Below are 16,606 nucleotides of genomic sequence, written 5' to 3'. Positions count from 1 at the left end.
AGGATGCGAGGAGATGATATATAGAAAGGGATGGAGGAAAATAGATACAAGCATGTATTAGATATGAAAAGGATATAATAACTAAGATATCTGAAAATATAAGCCATAAGATATAATAACTATCTAAAAATCCAAATTCATCAAATCAAATACCGACAAAAAAAAAGGGCGCGGTCTGTAAGGCGCATGATAGCAAGCGATTTTCTTTGCTATCGTGCTCCTCCGCCTGGTTCTTAATGGCGAAGAAGAAGAGATCTAGTACGAAGGGAGTTCAAAGTAATGAGTTGAGAGATTCCATCTTCACTTATGCTGGTCCTGGAGTCCACTTCTATCTCTGCTGCTGATTTGAATGAAACAGTGAATTCTTCATTTCCTCAAGAAATGGAAAGTACTGGCCCTAAAGGAGCAAGGAAGAAGATGCTGATTGAGGAAGTTCTTGCCAGATCTAATGCTCTGTCTGATCCTCTATCTCCTAAGTCGAAATCTGGTATGATAATCCCTCGTCAACTTAGTAAATCTCCAAATTCTTGGTCGGTTCAAGTTGAAGATTTGATTGATTCCGATCTAAATGAGATAATAGATCAAAATATGGATTCCAGCTCTGCTGCTACTGGCTCTGATAAATTTGTTAAGAATAATGCAGATCTGGAAAGAAATGAAAATGAAATCACTGTTGAAAATCAAGTAAGAAAGGATGGATTAAATGAAAATGAACCTGTAGCATCAAAATCTTTTGCTAGTCTTTTCTCTGATAACAGGAAGCAAGGTTATGGATTGTCATTGAACTTTATTCCATCCGATCAAGGTCATTCTGTATCTTTCTCGGAATCTGAATGGAAAGAAGGTGAAGATTTTTGGAGATTTACTTTAATTGGTCATATTACTGGATTAAATGTGAAATTTAAGCCCATGGAAACATATGTCAACAAGATTTGGGGAAAAATCTCAATTCCTAAAGTCTACCTGATCAAGCAAGGGGTTTTTCTTTTTGAATTTCATAATAAACAACAAATGGATAATGTACTAGAGGCTGGTCCTTGGTTCTTTGGCTCAAGACCATTAGTTTTGAAACCTTGGACAATCGACACTGATGTGGAAAAAATCCAAGACTGCACCTATCCAATGTGGGTTCAATTCCCAAATTTGAGATTAAACTTGTGGAGCTCTTCAGGCATAAGTAAGATTGCTAGCCTCATAGGTAATCCCATCACTACTGATAAGCTTACGGCTATGAGACAAAGGTTATCTTATGCTAGGTAGCCTCATAGGTAATCCCATCACTACTGATAAGCTTACGGCTATGAGACAAAGGTTATCTTATGCTAGGGTCTTGCTTGAAGTTGATTTGCCTTTAAAAGAGGCCTTGCCTGATCAATTAATCATTCAAAGTCCAGATGGGAAAAAGTATATACAGAAAGTGGTATATGAATTAAAGGCAAGATGGTGTACCAATTGCAAAATGGTAGGGCATGAAGTTGATCAGTGTAGAAGATTAACAATGAAGAAAATATGGGTTCCAAAACAGGTTGCTGGCAATTCTGACAAACATGCACAACCTACAAATGGAATATCTGATCAATTGCCTGAAGGAGAGATATTTTTATCTAATCAAGTTCCTGGAGGGATCTCAACTAGGAAACATGCACAGCAAATGTCTGGAGGAGTGATAGATTCATTTAATCAATTACCTGGAGAGATTTCATCCAGGAATCATGCACAACAAGAGTCTGGGCACATTCCTGCAGTGCTTATCTCTTCTGTGAATTCTACAAATGGAACATCTGATCAAATATCTGGAGGTGAGATGGATGTTCAAATAGCTGGAGGGGATTCAAAACATGCACAAACAGTGCTGTGCAGCAATAATATGCAGGTTGATAAGGGGAAATCTGTTTATGAACCTGGGCATGTGACAAATCCTGCTATGCAAAAAATATCCCCTTCTGTGAATGCCAGTGGCTTTACAAGTGTAAACAGGAATTCTATAGAAGATCACCATTGGCTAGACATACATCACCTCATATTCAAGTTTCCCTATACTCTTTATTGGATCAAAGCAATGAATTTGCCCCCTCTAGCATTGATAGAGGGGATACCCCTCAATAAATACAACTAGCAGTCTGGAATGTTAGAGGTTTAAATAAAGCCTCTAAACATATGCTAGTGAAGCAATTTGTGCATGATTACAAACTTGCTTTTATAGCTCTCCTGGAAACTAAAGTTGCTGATACTAAAATGAAAATCATAGCCAAGAAAATGGTTAAAGATTGGGATTGGATTTCTAATTCTCAACAGGCAGGAAATGGTAGAATATGGATTCTATGAGACAGCAATATTCTGTCAGTTCAATGTATTTCTTCCTCTGACCAATATGTTTCATGCACTGTGGCTTCTAAAGATGGTAAAATTTCTTGCATTGCCACTATAGTATATGCCCTTAATGATCAAGAAGGGAGGAAAAATCTCTGGAGAGACTTGTTAATTTTCAAGCAAAGTGTCAATTCTCCTTGGTTTGTGGGTGGAGATTTCAATACTATTATCAGTAATGAAGAGAAAATAGGGGAATCTCCTGTTACAGATTCTGAGACTGAGGATTTTAGCAATTTCATTACTTCATGTCAATTACTTCACCTGAAAACAACATGTTGCTTCTTCACTTGGTGTAACAAGCAGGATGCTGTCTCAAGAATCTAGAGTAAATTAGATAGAGTCTTGGTGAATGAGGAGTGGATCCATCAATATACCTCAAGCCAAGTTGATTTCCTTGCTCCATCCTTCTCTGATCACTCTCCAGGTTTGGTAACAATAGTTGATGACATCTGTGAAGGTAAAAAACCTTTCAAATTCTTCAATATGTGGATCAAGCATCCTGAATTCAGCAAAGTTGTTAAATCTGTATGGGAGCAGAATTACAGGGGTTTCTGCATGTATAAACTGCATATGAAATTGAAAAATCTCAAACCTGCACTGAAAGATTTGAACAAAAAACACTTCATGAATATCAGTGAGCAGGTCTTGAGGAAAAAAAGTAATCTCTCTGATATCCAACTCCAGCTTAATGATGATCCTTTCAATTCTGATCTAATATCAAAAGAGAAGGAATGTTTGAGTAGATATATGAAACTGGTTGATTTTGAAGCTTCTTTCTTCAGACAAAAAGCTAGCATCAAATGGGGACTGTATGGGGATAAGTGCTCTCACTTCTTTCACTCTGTTATGAAAGCCAGAAGAAATAAAAATAAGATTCTATCCTTGTACACTGACAATGGTGAGAGGCTAACAGATATTTCAGATATTACATCTGAATTCATTAGTTATTACACCAATCTCCTGGGCACTACTGGGCAAACTATGGAGACTGACCAAAGGGTGATATCAAATGGTCCTATTCTCTCCTCTACTCAAAGCAGCTGCCTGAGTTCTCCAGTCACAAGAGATGAAATTAAACAAGCCTTGTTTTCTATTCCTAGTGAAAAAGCTCCTAGACCTGATGGGTATAATGCCTCTTTTTTCAAAGCTGCCTGGAATGAAATTCAAGAGGATGTCTATCTAGCTACAGAGGAGTTTTTCAGGACTGGTAAGCGATGTCTATCTAGCTACAGAGGAGTTTTTCAGGACTGGTAAGCTTCTTGGTGCTATCAACTCTACATCAATCACCTTAATACCAAACAGAGGAGTTTTTCAGGACTGGTAAGCTTCTTGGTGCTATCAACTCTACATCAATCACCTTAATACCAATAATCCTTAACCCTAAAACTCCTTCAGACTATAGACCTATTTCCTGTTGTAATTGTGTTTACAATATAATCTCCAAAATCATTGCAAATAGAATTCAGGGAGTAATTGGTTTTCTAGTTAATGAAGCCCAAAGTGCTTTTATCAAAGGAAGGCTCATTAAAAGTAACATTATGCTTGCTCATGATCTTATAAAGCACTATGGCAGAAAACACACATCCCCAAGAGCAATTCTTAATATTGATTTGAGGAAAGCTTTCGACACCATAAACTGGAATTTTATTCACTCTATGTTACTTGGTATGGGTTTCCCTGTGACTATGGTTAAATGGATCATGGAGTGTATCACCACCTCCAAATTCTCTCTATCTCTTAATGGTACTTTGCATGGATACTTCAAAGGAGCTAGAGGCTTAAGACAAGGGGATCCCCTCTCACCATACTTATTTGTTCTTGGGATGGAGTATCTGTCCAGAAAATTAAATTCTCTCAAAAATGACAGTCTCTTCAGATACCATCCCAAATGCTCAAAGCTCAAGATAACCCACTTATTTTTTGCTGATGATTTGTTGCTCTTTTGCAAAGCTGATATTCATTCAATAGCAAAATTGAAGGAGTGCCTCTCTGAGTTTAGTAAAGTTTCTGGGTTAGAAACCAATCCTAATAAATGTTCTATATACATGAGTGGCATTGATAATAGTCTAAAGCTTCAGATTTGCTCATTGCTCAATTTTTCTGAGGGTGTTCTACCAGTGAGGTATCTGGGTGTTCCCCTGATCTCGAAAAGACTGTCATGCATGGATTGTTCCCCCCTGATCAATAAGATATCTGAGCAATTCCAATGTTGGCAAAAGAAGAAAGCACTGTCCTATGCTGGTAGACTGCAACTTATTAAATCAGTTATACTGGGTATCCATCTCTTTTGGACAAGCAACTACATACTGCCAGTCAAAGTCTTAGAGAAAATTGATAGTTTATGCTCTGATTTTCTATGGAATGGCAAAATTCATCTTGTGTCCTGGTCAGATATCTGTCAAAGTAAAAAAACATGGTGGGCTGGGAATATATGCTGCTAAATTCTGGAATCAAGCTGTAGCTTTGAAGTTGCTATGGTTGATTCACTTGAAGAAAGACATGCTATAGATTAAATGGGTTCATGAGAATTACCTAAAGCAAACTAGCATATGGCTAGTTCAAGCCAAAGTTAATGACTCTTGGATGTGGAAACAGATAATAAAAATCAGGGATAAGATGATTGGAAAATTTGGCAGTGTGACAAATCTGCAGAATATCATTGCAGTGAATTGTTCTGATAGCAAGGTTCATCTTTCCTCTATTTACAATGTGCTTATCCACCAAAATGTACAAGCTCCATGGTATAAAACAGTCTGGGATGGATGTCATTACCCAAATCATTCTTTTATCCTATGGCTTGTCATTCATCAAAGATTGTTAACACAGGAAAGGCTGTGTCGCATGAGGGTGTTTGACACAAACACCTGCACTCTATGTTCTCATCAGCAGCCGGAAACTTGCAAACATCTATTTTTTGAATGTGATTATTCAGTTTACATATGGAATAGAGTCATGGACTGGCTGAATTACAAATGGAGATCTTGTATCTGGGATAATATTGTTGATTGGTATACCTTGAGGTTAAAGGGTGAGGGATTTTTGAAGAAGCTTAAGAGAATGGCTTTGTCTGTTTCAGTCTATGCTATATGGCAAGAGAGAAATCGGAGGATCTTCCAATCCATTGCAAGAGGGCCTGAACCTGTTTTTAGATCTGTGAAGATTACTATTCTATCAAAAATTCTAAATGATGACATACATGTCTATATAAAGGAAAAGATAGAGCACATGTAAATTTTTCTCTTTCTTTGACACTTCCAGCAAAGTTGGAATGAACTGATGTACAAATTTTTCCAAATTGGTAAATGAATACATATTTTTCATTAACCAAAAAAAAACAACAAAATGTTCGCCGCCACTAAGAATCTAGGACTAAACCCTTGGATCATCAAAAGTTGGCTTCAGATCCACTAATCCAAGGGCAAAACACTTTTAACCGTACGTTAAAATACAGGCATCTGGATATCAAAATCTACACTCGCATATATCCAACCAAAATAAAAACAAAAAATTGATCCTTATCCGATCAATCACATTTAACTCTGCATCCACATCACTGAGCTTAGTCATAATCTACAAATTCAAAATAAATAAATAAAAATTCAATGACTAGAATTACCCACCCCCTGACAGATACGTGGGACTTTGGCATGCTGGACGACCTTTTGGAATACGTATAGACACTACGAATGGCGTTCTGCATTACAATGCTTCGCCAGAGGTAAAACTTCGTTTTTACAGTATCAAAATTACTTCATGGTTAGAAACATGATGATAACTAAATTGGCAGTGCTGATAATATGTGTAGGCTATCTAAAAATCACAATAGATAGCTTATCCCCCATCAAACACTGATGATGGAAGTTACAATCTGACGACTTTTAGGAGATTACAATTTAAAGACTTTCACGTAGATCGCTGAAGGTTACAATCTGACGACCTTCACGACAACCGATGAGAGCTCTAGTTCAACAACATTCATAATCAACATCGGGAGTTACAATCTGACAACTCTCATATTCTCAAGGAGCCAAGACGAAGATTACAAGACAATGATCTTTGCAACGCTATGACAAAAGAGATTACTTGTTGATAATCTCTCCAAAGCAAGACGCGGAACTCATCACCGTGCTCTAAGACCAAAACACGGAGGTTCTCCCCGTGTATCAACACCAAAACGTGGAGGTCCTCCCCGTATGTCAACATAAAAACGCTGGAGTTGGATCCGCATTACAACATCAAAACGCGAGGGTCGAACCCACGTTACAACATAAAAAAACGCTGGAGTCGGACCCGCGTTACAACATCAAAACGCTGGAGTCGGACCCGCGTTACAACAAAACGCTGGGGTCGGACCCGTGTTTTTCAACACCCAGCGAGTACCAAACTCCGCGTCTCAATTCTAAAACGCGGAGTTAGGATCCTGAACGCCTACGTGGGCGTTTGACTCGTTCAAACACGAGTTGAACGGTTGCAGGAACCATTTTCCCTCCACGATTTGAGGGATTGCTACCCCACTATGGAGAGAATTAAGGGGGCGGTTACACCCCTTAATTCCCTATAAATATGGGTAAACTCAACTAAGTTAAAGACTGGCATTTTTGGATCTGAGACTGGGCAGCGAGGAGGGAATTTCTTGGCAGCAGGAAGAGGAGATCTTTTGGCTTGGCAACAAGGGGGGGATCGACGTTCATCCTCAGCAACGATCGACCACCGGAGCTTTCTTCTAGCCTTGGCTTATTAACCGATCTTCGGTTCAAATCAACTCTTTCACAGAGTTATCAACTCATCAAGAGTTTCAAACTTGCCACACAAGTTCTCCACAACGTCGAATCGTGAGGAGAAGACATCGTTCCAGTGAATCAAGACGTGCGGATCGTCAACGGAGAGCAAACTCAATGTGAGCATTCGAGGGAGGCACTCCATCGCCACCGAGAAGAACCCAGTTTTAAACAAAGGAGAGAATCAAATTCGTTCTCTTCTCTTTTGTAATCGAATTGTAATCAGAATCAAAGGAATACAAGTCAATTTTCTTTGTTCTCTTCTTTGCAATTTTCCCTACAAGGGACAAGCTTCTGTGACGAAGAAGTGGTGGCGCAATTCGATGTTCATCTCACTGGAACAACCGTCGAAACTCTCGTGGTAGAGTTTGATCAAGCCAAGTTTGAGGAGGCTATCTCCTCCGGATCCCTTAGCCCTAAGGCTATGCGCAAGATCCACAAAGTCTCCAAGAAGACTAAATCTCCAACTGTTGATGGAGTGCCGAAGAAAGTCCTCTCCTTTGGTCAAAATTCATCAAACAGCCCCTCCTCTGAAGGACTGGGCTCTGCCTCTGCCAAACTCGCTCAACGAGTTGAAAACTCCACACCCGCGTCAACACGATGTGTCATGGGTGGTAAAAGGCTTAAGACGGAGATAGATCCAATCAACACCGATGATGCCCTTGCAAAAGCCTTAAAACAGGCCAAGAAGAACGCTGCTCGTCGAAGAAGAAGGTCTCAGCGACGAGCACAACCTCGAGAAAGTCGATCATCCAACCAACGCGAGCTTCGCGTTCATGAGCCTAAACGCGACCATGAGCTCCGCGTCTATGAGCCCGAACAGGAGCTTCGCGAGAACCAGACTGAACGCGGCCCTCAATGGCGCGTTTTACAGCCAAAACGCGAACCTCAAGCCTTCGTTGAACGCGAACTTTAACTTCATGTTTCCAAGTTAAAACACGACCCTCGCGTTGACAATGAAGAACGCGACCCTCATGTCGTCAAACCAAAACGCGACCTTCACGTTTCAAGTGCCAGACGCGACCCTCGCGTTTCAAGTGCCAAACACGACCTTCGTGTCTCAGGTGCCAAACACGACCTTCGCGTCTCAGGTGCCAAAAGCGACCTTCGCGTCCCAAGTTCCAAATCAAATACAGAAGTTGGTGTATACCGTAGAGCTTCGGGGCGCTGCCCCGAACCCCGCCGGGGGGTATTCCATCCCCCCGGACCCCCTGGCCAGGGGCGCGCCGCCCCCTGGACCCCCGGCTCGCTGACCGGGCAGAAAGACCCCCGAATACTCTGCGTAGCGCGACTAGATTGAGGGGCGGATATAAGAAGTTTATGGATTCAAGGCATCTCAACCAGATCCATATTCACCAAGAGCCAGTCCTGTCCAATCATGGACTGGGGGTTCCAGTTCAAACCTCACGATCAGTGAGTAATTCTCCTCGAATCTTTACAACAGATTTGAGAGAGTTCATATCGAGAGAAGGACCGATGCAGCAAGTCATTCGTTTATTCCAATGTGAACAGCTGATTCCTATGGTCCTCTTGGGATATCAATGCTGCTCATATGTGGCCAAACCATTGGTGTTCGACTAATTAACGGACGTTGCTTTGTCTAACCAACGACGACGTTTGCACAGGAAGAAGTTTCCAGAGACCGAATATCCTGGGGTCACTATCAATGTGATCGGCAGAGGGAAAAACTCAGGTCCTAGTTCCGATGACTCTGAGACAATTCGTTCACCGACCGTCAGAGAAATCGCTAACGAATTTGAAGGAGTCTACCAACGCACTCGGACGCGAACATGAGCCATTCTCTCAGTCAACTATCGGAGGTTAGCCAGAGGAACCAATTCCAATGATGAACACTCAGCCATCGCGGAGTCTCAATCGTCAAGTTCCTTTGTTGAACGTGAAAGCTCCGCCTATATGACAGAAAGCCATGAAGATCTCACGAAGAGACTTGATGAGCAGGAGGCCATGCTCAAATCTCAGCAAGAGGCCATCAATGAACTCATGGCCCTGTTGACTCAAATTGTCGCAGACAAAGCCAAATCTCAGGAGATAGATTCGCCACCTAGGCAAGAATCTTTCAGGAGAGAAAAAACGTCTTCATCCCGACCTCACACAAGCAAAGGAAAGGGAAAGGTGGTTGATGACATGGCTTCTGACCAAGAAGCCCACAACCTGGAATCTTCCTCTGATGAAGAAAGAGAGACTGAGAACGAGTATAATCTTCAGTCTGCCAAAATGGAAGAATTGGAAGCTCGCCTCAATGTCATGGCCAACAGAAGCAAGCTCCAAGACGAGGGAGTTGCCAGACCCTATCCTGTCGAATGGGATGCAGCCCCTTATCCTCCAAAATTTGAAGTCCCGACGCTACAAACTTTTGACGGTACGGGATCATCGAACCAATATATTTATCATTTCAAGTCACAGTTTGGGAATGTAATATCAAACGATGCCATACTGGCTCGATTGTTCATTGGCACCCTTAAGAGAGTTGCCTTTGAATGGTTCAGGAAACTACCTATCGGATGTATCCAAAGGTGGGAAGATTTAGAAAGACTCTTCCTGTCAAGATTTTTTGAAGAGGATACAGAAGTCTTCATCCATACCCTTCTCGCCACTAAGCAGAAGAAGAGGGAATCCGTCAAAGCCTTCGTCAAAAGGTTCCGAACCATGGCTCTCCGGTGTTCGTCAGGTATGACACAGTCTACTTTAGTAGAGACCTATCGACACAACTTGCAGATCGACCTCCTAGCCCAAATCGGAGTTGCAGAATGTCGTTCTTGGAGACAACTAATCTCTCAAGGCGAACATGCTCAAAAGATTATTGCCAGGATCAAAGCTGAAGAACAAAGTAGGCAGGATCAACCCGAGCAATCGGACCAAGCCCAACCTTCTCCTGAGCAATCGGACCAAGCCTAATCTCCTCAGTCAGAAGGGGAAGATACTACGACCACTGAAGCTAATCCTCTTCAGTAGGATGCCGGGTCTCTAATAACTATCACGTTAATGATTACCTCTGATAGTCAAACTCATTAGATAGTAGCCTACTCCTTTTCCCCCCTGCACTTGTTCAAGACTGGGGGTTGGTTTATTTGTAGTTCATTGGATTATGAGTAATAAATTTTCTGAGTTGTTATGTTTAATAGAATACCTCTATCAACCATAAAATCTACCAGAACTATCATCAACTTGTCAATCCACTTCAATAGGATGGCGGGTCCACCAAAACTATCACGTCAATCGTTACCTCTGATAGTCCATTCCCTCCAAATTCTCCTGCCAGTCCTCTTCAATAGGATGGTGGGTCCACAAAACTATCACGTTAACAATTACCTCTGATAGTTAAACTCATCAGATAATGGCCTACTAGGTGATGTGCCTCTATTTCGACTTCATGGATAGTGCCTCACTAGGCGATGTGCCTTGTCTACCTCTTTTTCTTCCCCTGCTAAGTCTTAATCAAGACTGGGGGTTGGTTACTTGGAATCCATTGGATTAAGAGTAATGAATCTTTCACATCGTCGAGTTAACATTACACTTCTGACGATCATTATCCCCACAGAGTATGCATTCAACTTGCATCACTCCCAATTTGTCACGTTAGCAATATACCTCTGACAACAATCAACTTATCAATCCTTGACAATAGGATTATAAGTCCTCGAAATTGCTCAAATCACAATCTTCCCCAGCAAGACGCTAAGTCTTCAAAATCTTGTCAAAAATTATCGCTTTTGATGATAAACTCATTTAGCAAGTTTTCCCAGCGAGACGCTAATTCCTAAAATCTTGTGCAAGTCACAAGAACACATTCCTGTCAAGTTAACATCAAACCTCTGACAAAATCCACTTATCAATCATCGTCAATAGGATGATAAGTCCATAAAGTTGCTCTAATCGCAACACATTCCTGTCACGTTAACAATATACCTCTGACAAAATCCACTTATCAATCCTCGTTAATAGGATGATAAGTCCACAAAGTTACTTCAATCGCAACACATTCCTGTCACATTAACAATATACATCTGACAACAATCCACTTATCAATCCTCGTCAATAGGATGATAAGTCCACAAAGTTGCTCCGATCGCAACACATCCCTGTCACGTTAACATTATACCTCTGACAACAATTCACTTATCAATCCTCGTCAATAGGATGATAAGTCCACAAAGTTGCTCCGATCGCACTTATCAATCCTCGTCAATAGGATGATAAGTCCACAAAGTTGCTCCGATCGCAACACATTCCTGACACGTTAACATTAAACCTCTGACAACAATCCACTTATCAATCCTCGTCAATAGGATGATAAGTCCACAAAGTTGCTCCGATCGCAACACATTCCTGTCACGTTAACATTAAACCTCTGACAAATTCACTTATCATTCCTCTCCAATAGGATGATAAGTCCACAAAGTTGCTCCAATCGCAACACACATCCTGTCACGTTAACACTAAACCTCTGACAAATTCACTTATCAATCCTCTCTAATAGGATGATAAGTCCACAAAGTTGCTCCAATCGCAACACACATCTTGTCACGTTAACACTACACCTCTTTAACACTACACCTCTGACAAAAATCCACTTATCGACTCTCCTCAATAGAGCGATAGGTCCATAAAATATTGTTAGGTTAACATCACACCTCCCTCAATAGAGCGATAGGTCCATAAAATATTGTTAGGTTAACATCACACCTCTAACAGTCAAACCCCCCTAATGAACTTGTTAATCCTTTTTCAACTAGAATAGCAAGTTTTCATTATGAAATCCCCAGCGGATTAAAGATTTTCTGGAATTATCCTAGTGATAGTAAGCGGATTAAAGATTTTCTGGAATTATCCTAGTGATAGTGAAGAAAATTTCTGAATTTCACTCTAAGTGGAAATTCATGCCAAGTTAATACTGAATTTCACTCTAAGTGGAAATTCATGCCAAGTTAATATTACACCTCTGGCGCTTCCAACTTTTTTTCAGTGTTTCAAGTAACACAAGAAGTAACAGTGGCAAAACCTACATATTCAACATTGTAGCACCAAAATCCATGTCTCACATGCATGGGGGATTTTATCTCGATCCCTAATTAGAGATAAGTCAGCATCTAACACATGCTGCCGGGTAACCTATTCCCATAATAATAGCAAAGCCTACGTATTCAACATCGTAGCGGGTCGTTATTAATAACGCCAAAATCCATGTCTTACACACATGGGGAACCTTATCCCAAATCCTAAGTAGGGATAAGCCTACGCCTAACACGCGTCGCCGGTTAGTCTTTTTCCGTAAAAATGACAAAGTCTATGTATTCAAAATCATAGCATCAAGTCTAAGAGGGTTCATTCTCTTAGCACAACGTTACATGTGGAACGGACTTAGACAATCCATATGCTAGCCCGACTCAAACGGTAGTCGGTAAAGGCTTATCAAATCCGTTCATGGCTGAGGGTTTGCCAAAAATCCTATGCATGTTTATAAATCCATTAGTTTAATGGATGTGAGCCGAGACTTGAAACGAATAAGCTGAAGACAAGTCTCAAAGACTTAGTCAAAAATGCACGGAAGCCACTTCCATGTCTCAAGTCAAAACGCCGAGGTCAGACCCGCGTTGCAAAAATCATGACGCCGAGGTCACATCCGGGTTCCAACTTTAAAAACGCCAAGGTCAGACCCGCGTTACAAAAATCATGACGCCGAGGTCACATCCGGGTCTCAATTCAAAACGCCGAAGTCAGCCCCGCGTCTCAAATTCAAAACGCAGGGGTCCACCCCCGCATTCCAGAAGCAGGATTATGACGCATACCTTCACAAAGGTCCTACGTGGCAAATCCCTTCAACCAAGATGCCTTCGAAGCAAGTGCAGAATCAATAACTCCAAGGTCAGGAGTGAGATCCAAAGTATTCCGAAAATTCGTCCCAGTCAACCGCGAACTTTCGAAAACTTTGGAGGGGGTTCTGTAGGCTGTCTAAAAATCACAATAGATAGTTTATCCCCCATCAAACACCGATGATGGAAGTTACAATCTGACGACTTTCAGGAGATTACAATTTGAAGACTTTCACGTAGATCGCTGAAGGTTACAATCTGACGACCTTCACGACAACCGATGAGAGCTCTACTTCAACAGCCTTCACAATCAACATCGGGAGTTACAAATTGACGACTCTCATATTATCAAGAGCTAAATGTAAGGATTACAATCTGACGATCCTCACAAAAGTTCAAAAACTATGACAAAAGAGATTACTTGTTGATAATCTCTCCAAAGCAAGACGCGGAACTCATCACCGTGCTCTAAGACCAAAACACGGAGGTTCTCCCCGTGTATCAACACCAAAACGCGGAGGTCCTCCCCGTATGTCAACATAAAAACGCTGGAGTTGGATCCGCATTACAACATCAAAACGCGAGGGTCGAACCCACGTTACAACATTAAAAAACGCTGGAGTCGGACCCGCGTTACAACATCAAAACGCTGGAGTCGGACCCGTGTTACAACATCAAAACGCTGGAGTCGGACCCGCGTTACAACATTAAAACGCTGGGGTCGGACCCGCATTTTTCAACACCCAGCGAGTACCGAACTCCGCGTCTCAATTCTAAAACGCGGAGTTAGGATCCTGAACGACCACGTGGGCATTTGACTCGTTTAAACACGAGTTGAACGGTTGCAGGAACCGTTTTCCCTCCACGATTTGAGGGATTGCTGCCCCACTATGGAGAGAATTAAGGGGGCGGTTACACCCCTTAATTTTCTATAAATATGGGTAAACTCAACTGAGTTAAAGGCTGGCATTTTCGGATCTGAGACTGGGCAGCGAGGAGGGAATTTCTTGGCAGCAGGAAGAGGAGATCTTTTGGCTTGGCAACAAGGGGGAGATCGACGTTCATCCTCAGCAACGATCGACCACCGGAGCTTTCTTCTAGCCTTGGCTTATTAACCGATATTCGGTTCAAATCAACTCTTTCACAGAGTTATCAACTCATCAAGAGTTTCAAACTTGCCACGCAAGTTCTCCACAACGTCGAATCGTGAGGAGAAGACATCGTTCCAGTGAATCAAGACGTGCGGATCGTCAACGGAGAGCAAACTCGACGCGAGCATTCGAGGGAGGCACTCCATCGCCACCGAGAAGAACCCAGTTTTAAACAAAGGAGAGAATCAAATTCGTTCTCTTCTCTTTTGTAATCGAATTGTAATCAGAATCAAAGGAATACAAGTAATCATTTAATTATTCTTTGGTTAGTCAATCTCTCCGGACTCCTCACTCAGGAAAGGCTGTGTCGTCTAAGAATACTAGACACTAATCAATGCGTCATGTGTTCTAGTCAATTGGAAAACTGCAAGCACTTGTTCTTTGAATGTCAGTATTCAGCTGATGTTTGGAACAAGGTGATGGACTGGATGGGATTCACGTGGAGATCTTGTGATTGGAGCCAACTCATAAATCGGTACTCCTATAATCTAAAAGGGAGGGGATTCAAGAAGAAGTTGAAGAGAATGGCTCTCTCGGTTGCAAGGTACTCCTATAATCTAAAAGGGAGGGGATTCAAGAAGAAGTTGAAGAGAATGGCTCTCTCGGTTGCAATATACTCAATTTGGCAAGAGAGAAATGTTAGAATCTTCCAAGGGAGAGCTCGTGGCTCTCTCGGTTGCAATATACTCAATTTGGCAAGAGAGAAATGTTAGAATCTTCCAAGGGAGAGCTCGTGGATCTGATAAGCTTTTTCTTGCTATCAAATTCTCCATTTATTCTAAAATTTTGAACGAAACCCTACCTGCAGATATGAAGGAAGTATTTGAGAAAATGTAATTTCTGCTTCTAGTTTACCAGGCTAAGCTAAGTCTGATTTTTGATGTACAGCACTATTTCACAATTGGAAAATGAATAAAGTTTAAATTCATTGACAAAAAAAGTTACTTCATGGTATGAAATTTCTAATAAAATGTAATTGACTTACAACTTATATATTTTACAGGCTGATGACGGCAGTGTACTGACGTGGAGGAGACGAGAGAAGCATTCGATAGAAGATCGACGCTGGAAACATTGGAAACATCACAATGGTAGAAGCTGAGGTAGCTAATCCACAAGGTGCATTTTATGAAACTCTGTCAGTGCCTTGTTATAAACTTCAGTCTAAATTTCAAAGGAAAAAAAACCCCTTCACTTTGGACAATTATTTATCTTTCAAAATATCATAAAAACTCCTTTAAGTTTAGGGGTTGTCATAAGACCCCTTCAGCTTTTAAGATTTTTTCAAAAAACCCTTCTAAAAGTGTGAACCACAATTTTTACTGGCAAAAATCACATTGCGTGATTTGACCAACCTATGTGAACATTGCGGTTAATGCTATTAGGGTTGTTTTCTAATGAAAACTAAATAGAAGTTAAAAGTTGTTTTCTGATAACCCCTAAACTTTAGGGGGTTTCTGATATTTTGAAAGTTATGGGTTTTATCTTATAATTGTCCAAAGTTCGAAGGGTTTTCTGAAATTTAGCGTAAATTTATCTACAATTCTTGAATAATTTTATGTTAGAAATCTGATGCGCGCGAGTCACTTTGTTTTCTTTTTCTTTTCTTCCAGGATTTCAAACCCATGATTAACTACAAACTAGACATGCGTTGATTGTTGATTGTCTTTCAGAAGAGCACCTCTTTCTGGACTCCATACTGAATTTTAATAAGAACAATTTTTCAAAACAGCCTCATTTAGATTTTTATTTTTCAAAATCGACTGTTTTTTCTTTTATTTATCAAAACCGACCCGATTTTGTGATTAACAGTCTAATTACTATCCTAAATAGTCGGGGTTGCCAACCCCGACTATTTAGGATATTAATTTTTAGGGCTTAAGGCCTTTAATTAGGGTTTAACACTATCCTAAATAGTCGGGGTTGGCAACCCCGACTATTTAGGATAGTAATTAGCCTGCTAATCACAAAATCGGGTCGGTTTTGATAAATAAAAGAAAAATCGGTCGATTTTGAAAAATAAAAAATTAGCCTGCTAATCACAAAATCGGGTCAGTTTTGATAAATAAAAGAAAAATCGGTCGATTTTGAAAAATAAAAAACTAAATGGGTCTGTTTTGAAAAATTGTTCTTTTAATAACTTAATGTTGTGACTCTTTTAGATATTGGTAAAGGTCATCAAATTGTTGAGTTTGTTTCTTTGTAAGTTTATGTTACTTGGTAATTTCTTTTGGATTTTGAGTTCATGCACGAAAAGTAGATCAGCTTTGCGAATTCAAAACCTATGTACAGAGCAACTCTCATATTTAACCCCAAAAAAAAAAACAAAGAAAAGTAAAAAAAAAAAAAAAGCTTTCCTACTTGTTAAAGCCCCCGGCTTTATTATTTCCGCAACAAGTCTTCTATTTCACAGCCCACGTGCTCTTGTACACCACAGCACCCATGTAATTTGAAGCCGACAAATATCCGAAATTTT

General features: G+C 40.7%; 1 protein-coding gene across 1 annotated transcript; it reads left to right on the top strand.

Annotated features, from left to right (window-relative positions):
* LOC109838147 lies at positions 307-5,601 on the top strand. Its single transcript, XM_020406613.1, has 7 exons — positions 307-1,198; positions 1,257-1,969; positions 2,249-2,339; positions 2,429-2,617; positions 2,795-3,577; positions 3,673-4,773; positions 5,303-5,601. Exons 1-7 carry the CDS (start codon positions 307-309, stop codon positions 5,599-5,601), a joined length of 4,068 nt encoding a protein of 1,355 aa, XP_020262202.1.

This window comes from Asparagus officinalis, chromosome 4 (assembly GCF_001876935.1).
Source record: "Asparagus officinalis chromosome 4, Aspof.V1, whole genome shotgun sequence".
NCBI classification, from domain to species: Eukaryota; Viridiplantae; Streptophyta; class Magnoliopsida; order Asparagales; family Asparagaceae; genus Asparagus; species Asparagus officinalis.
The sequence above is the reverse complement of the archived record's forward strand: the minus strand, read 5'-3'. Positions and strand labels throughout refer to the sequence as shown.

Coding starts and splice junctions, on each gene's coding strand:
- LOC109838147 (XM_020406613.1), top strand. CDS start 307: ATGCTGGTCCTGGAGTCCACTTCTATCTCTGCTGCTGATTTGAATGAA. Junction 1,199..1,256: donor TAAGATTGCTAGCCTCATAG/GTAATCCCATCA, acceptor ATCTTATGCTAG/GTAGCCTCATAGGTAATCCC. Junction 2,618..2,794: donor TAGCAATTTCATTACTTCAT/GTCAATTACTTC, acceptor ATCACTCTCCAG/GTTTGGTAACAATAGTTGAT.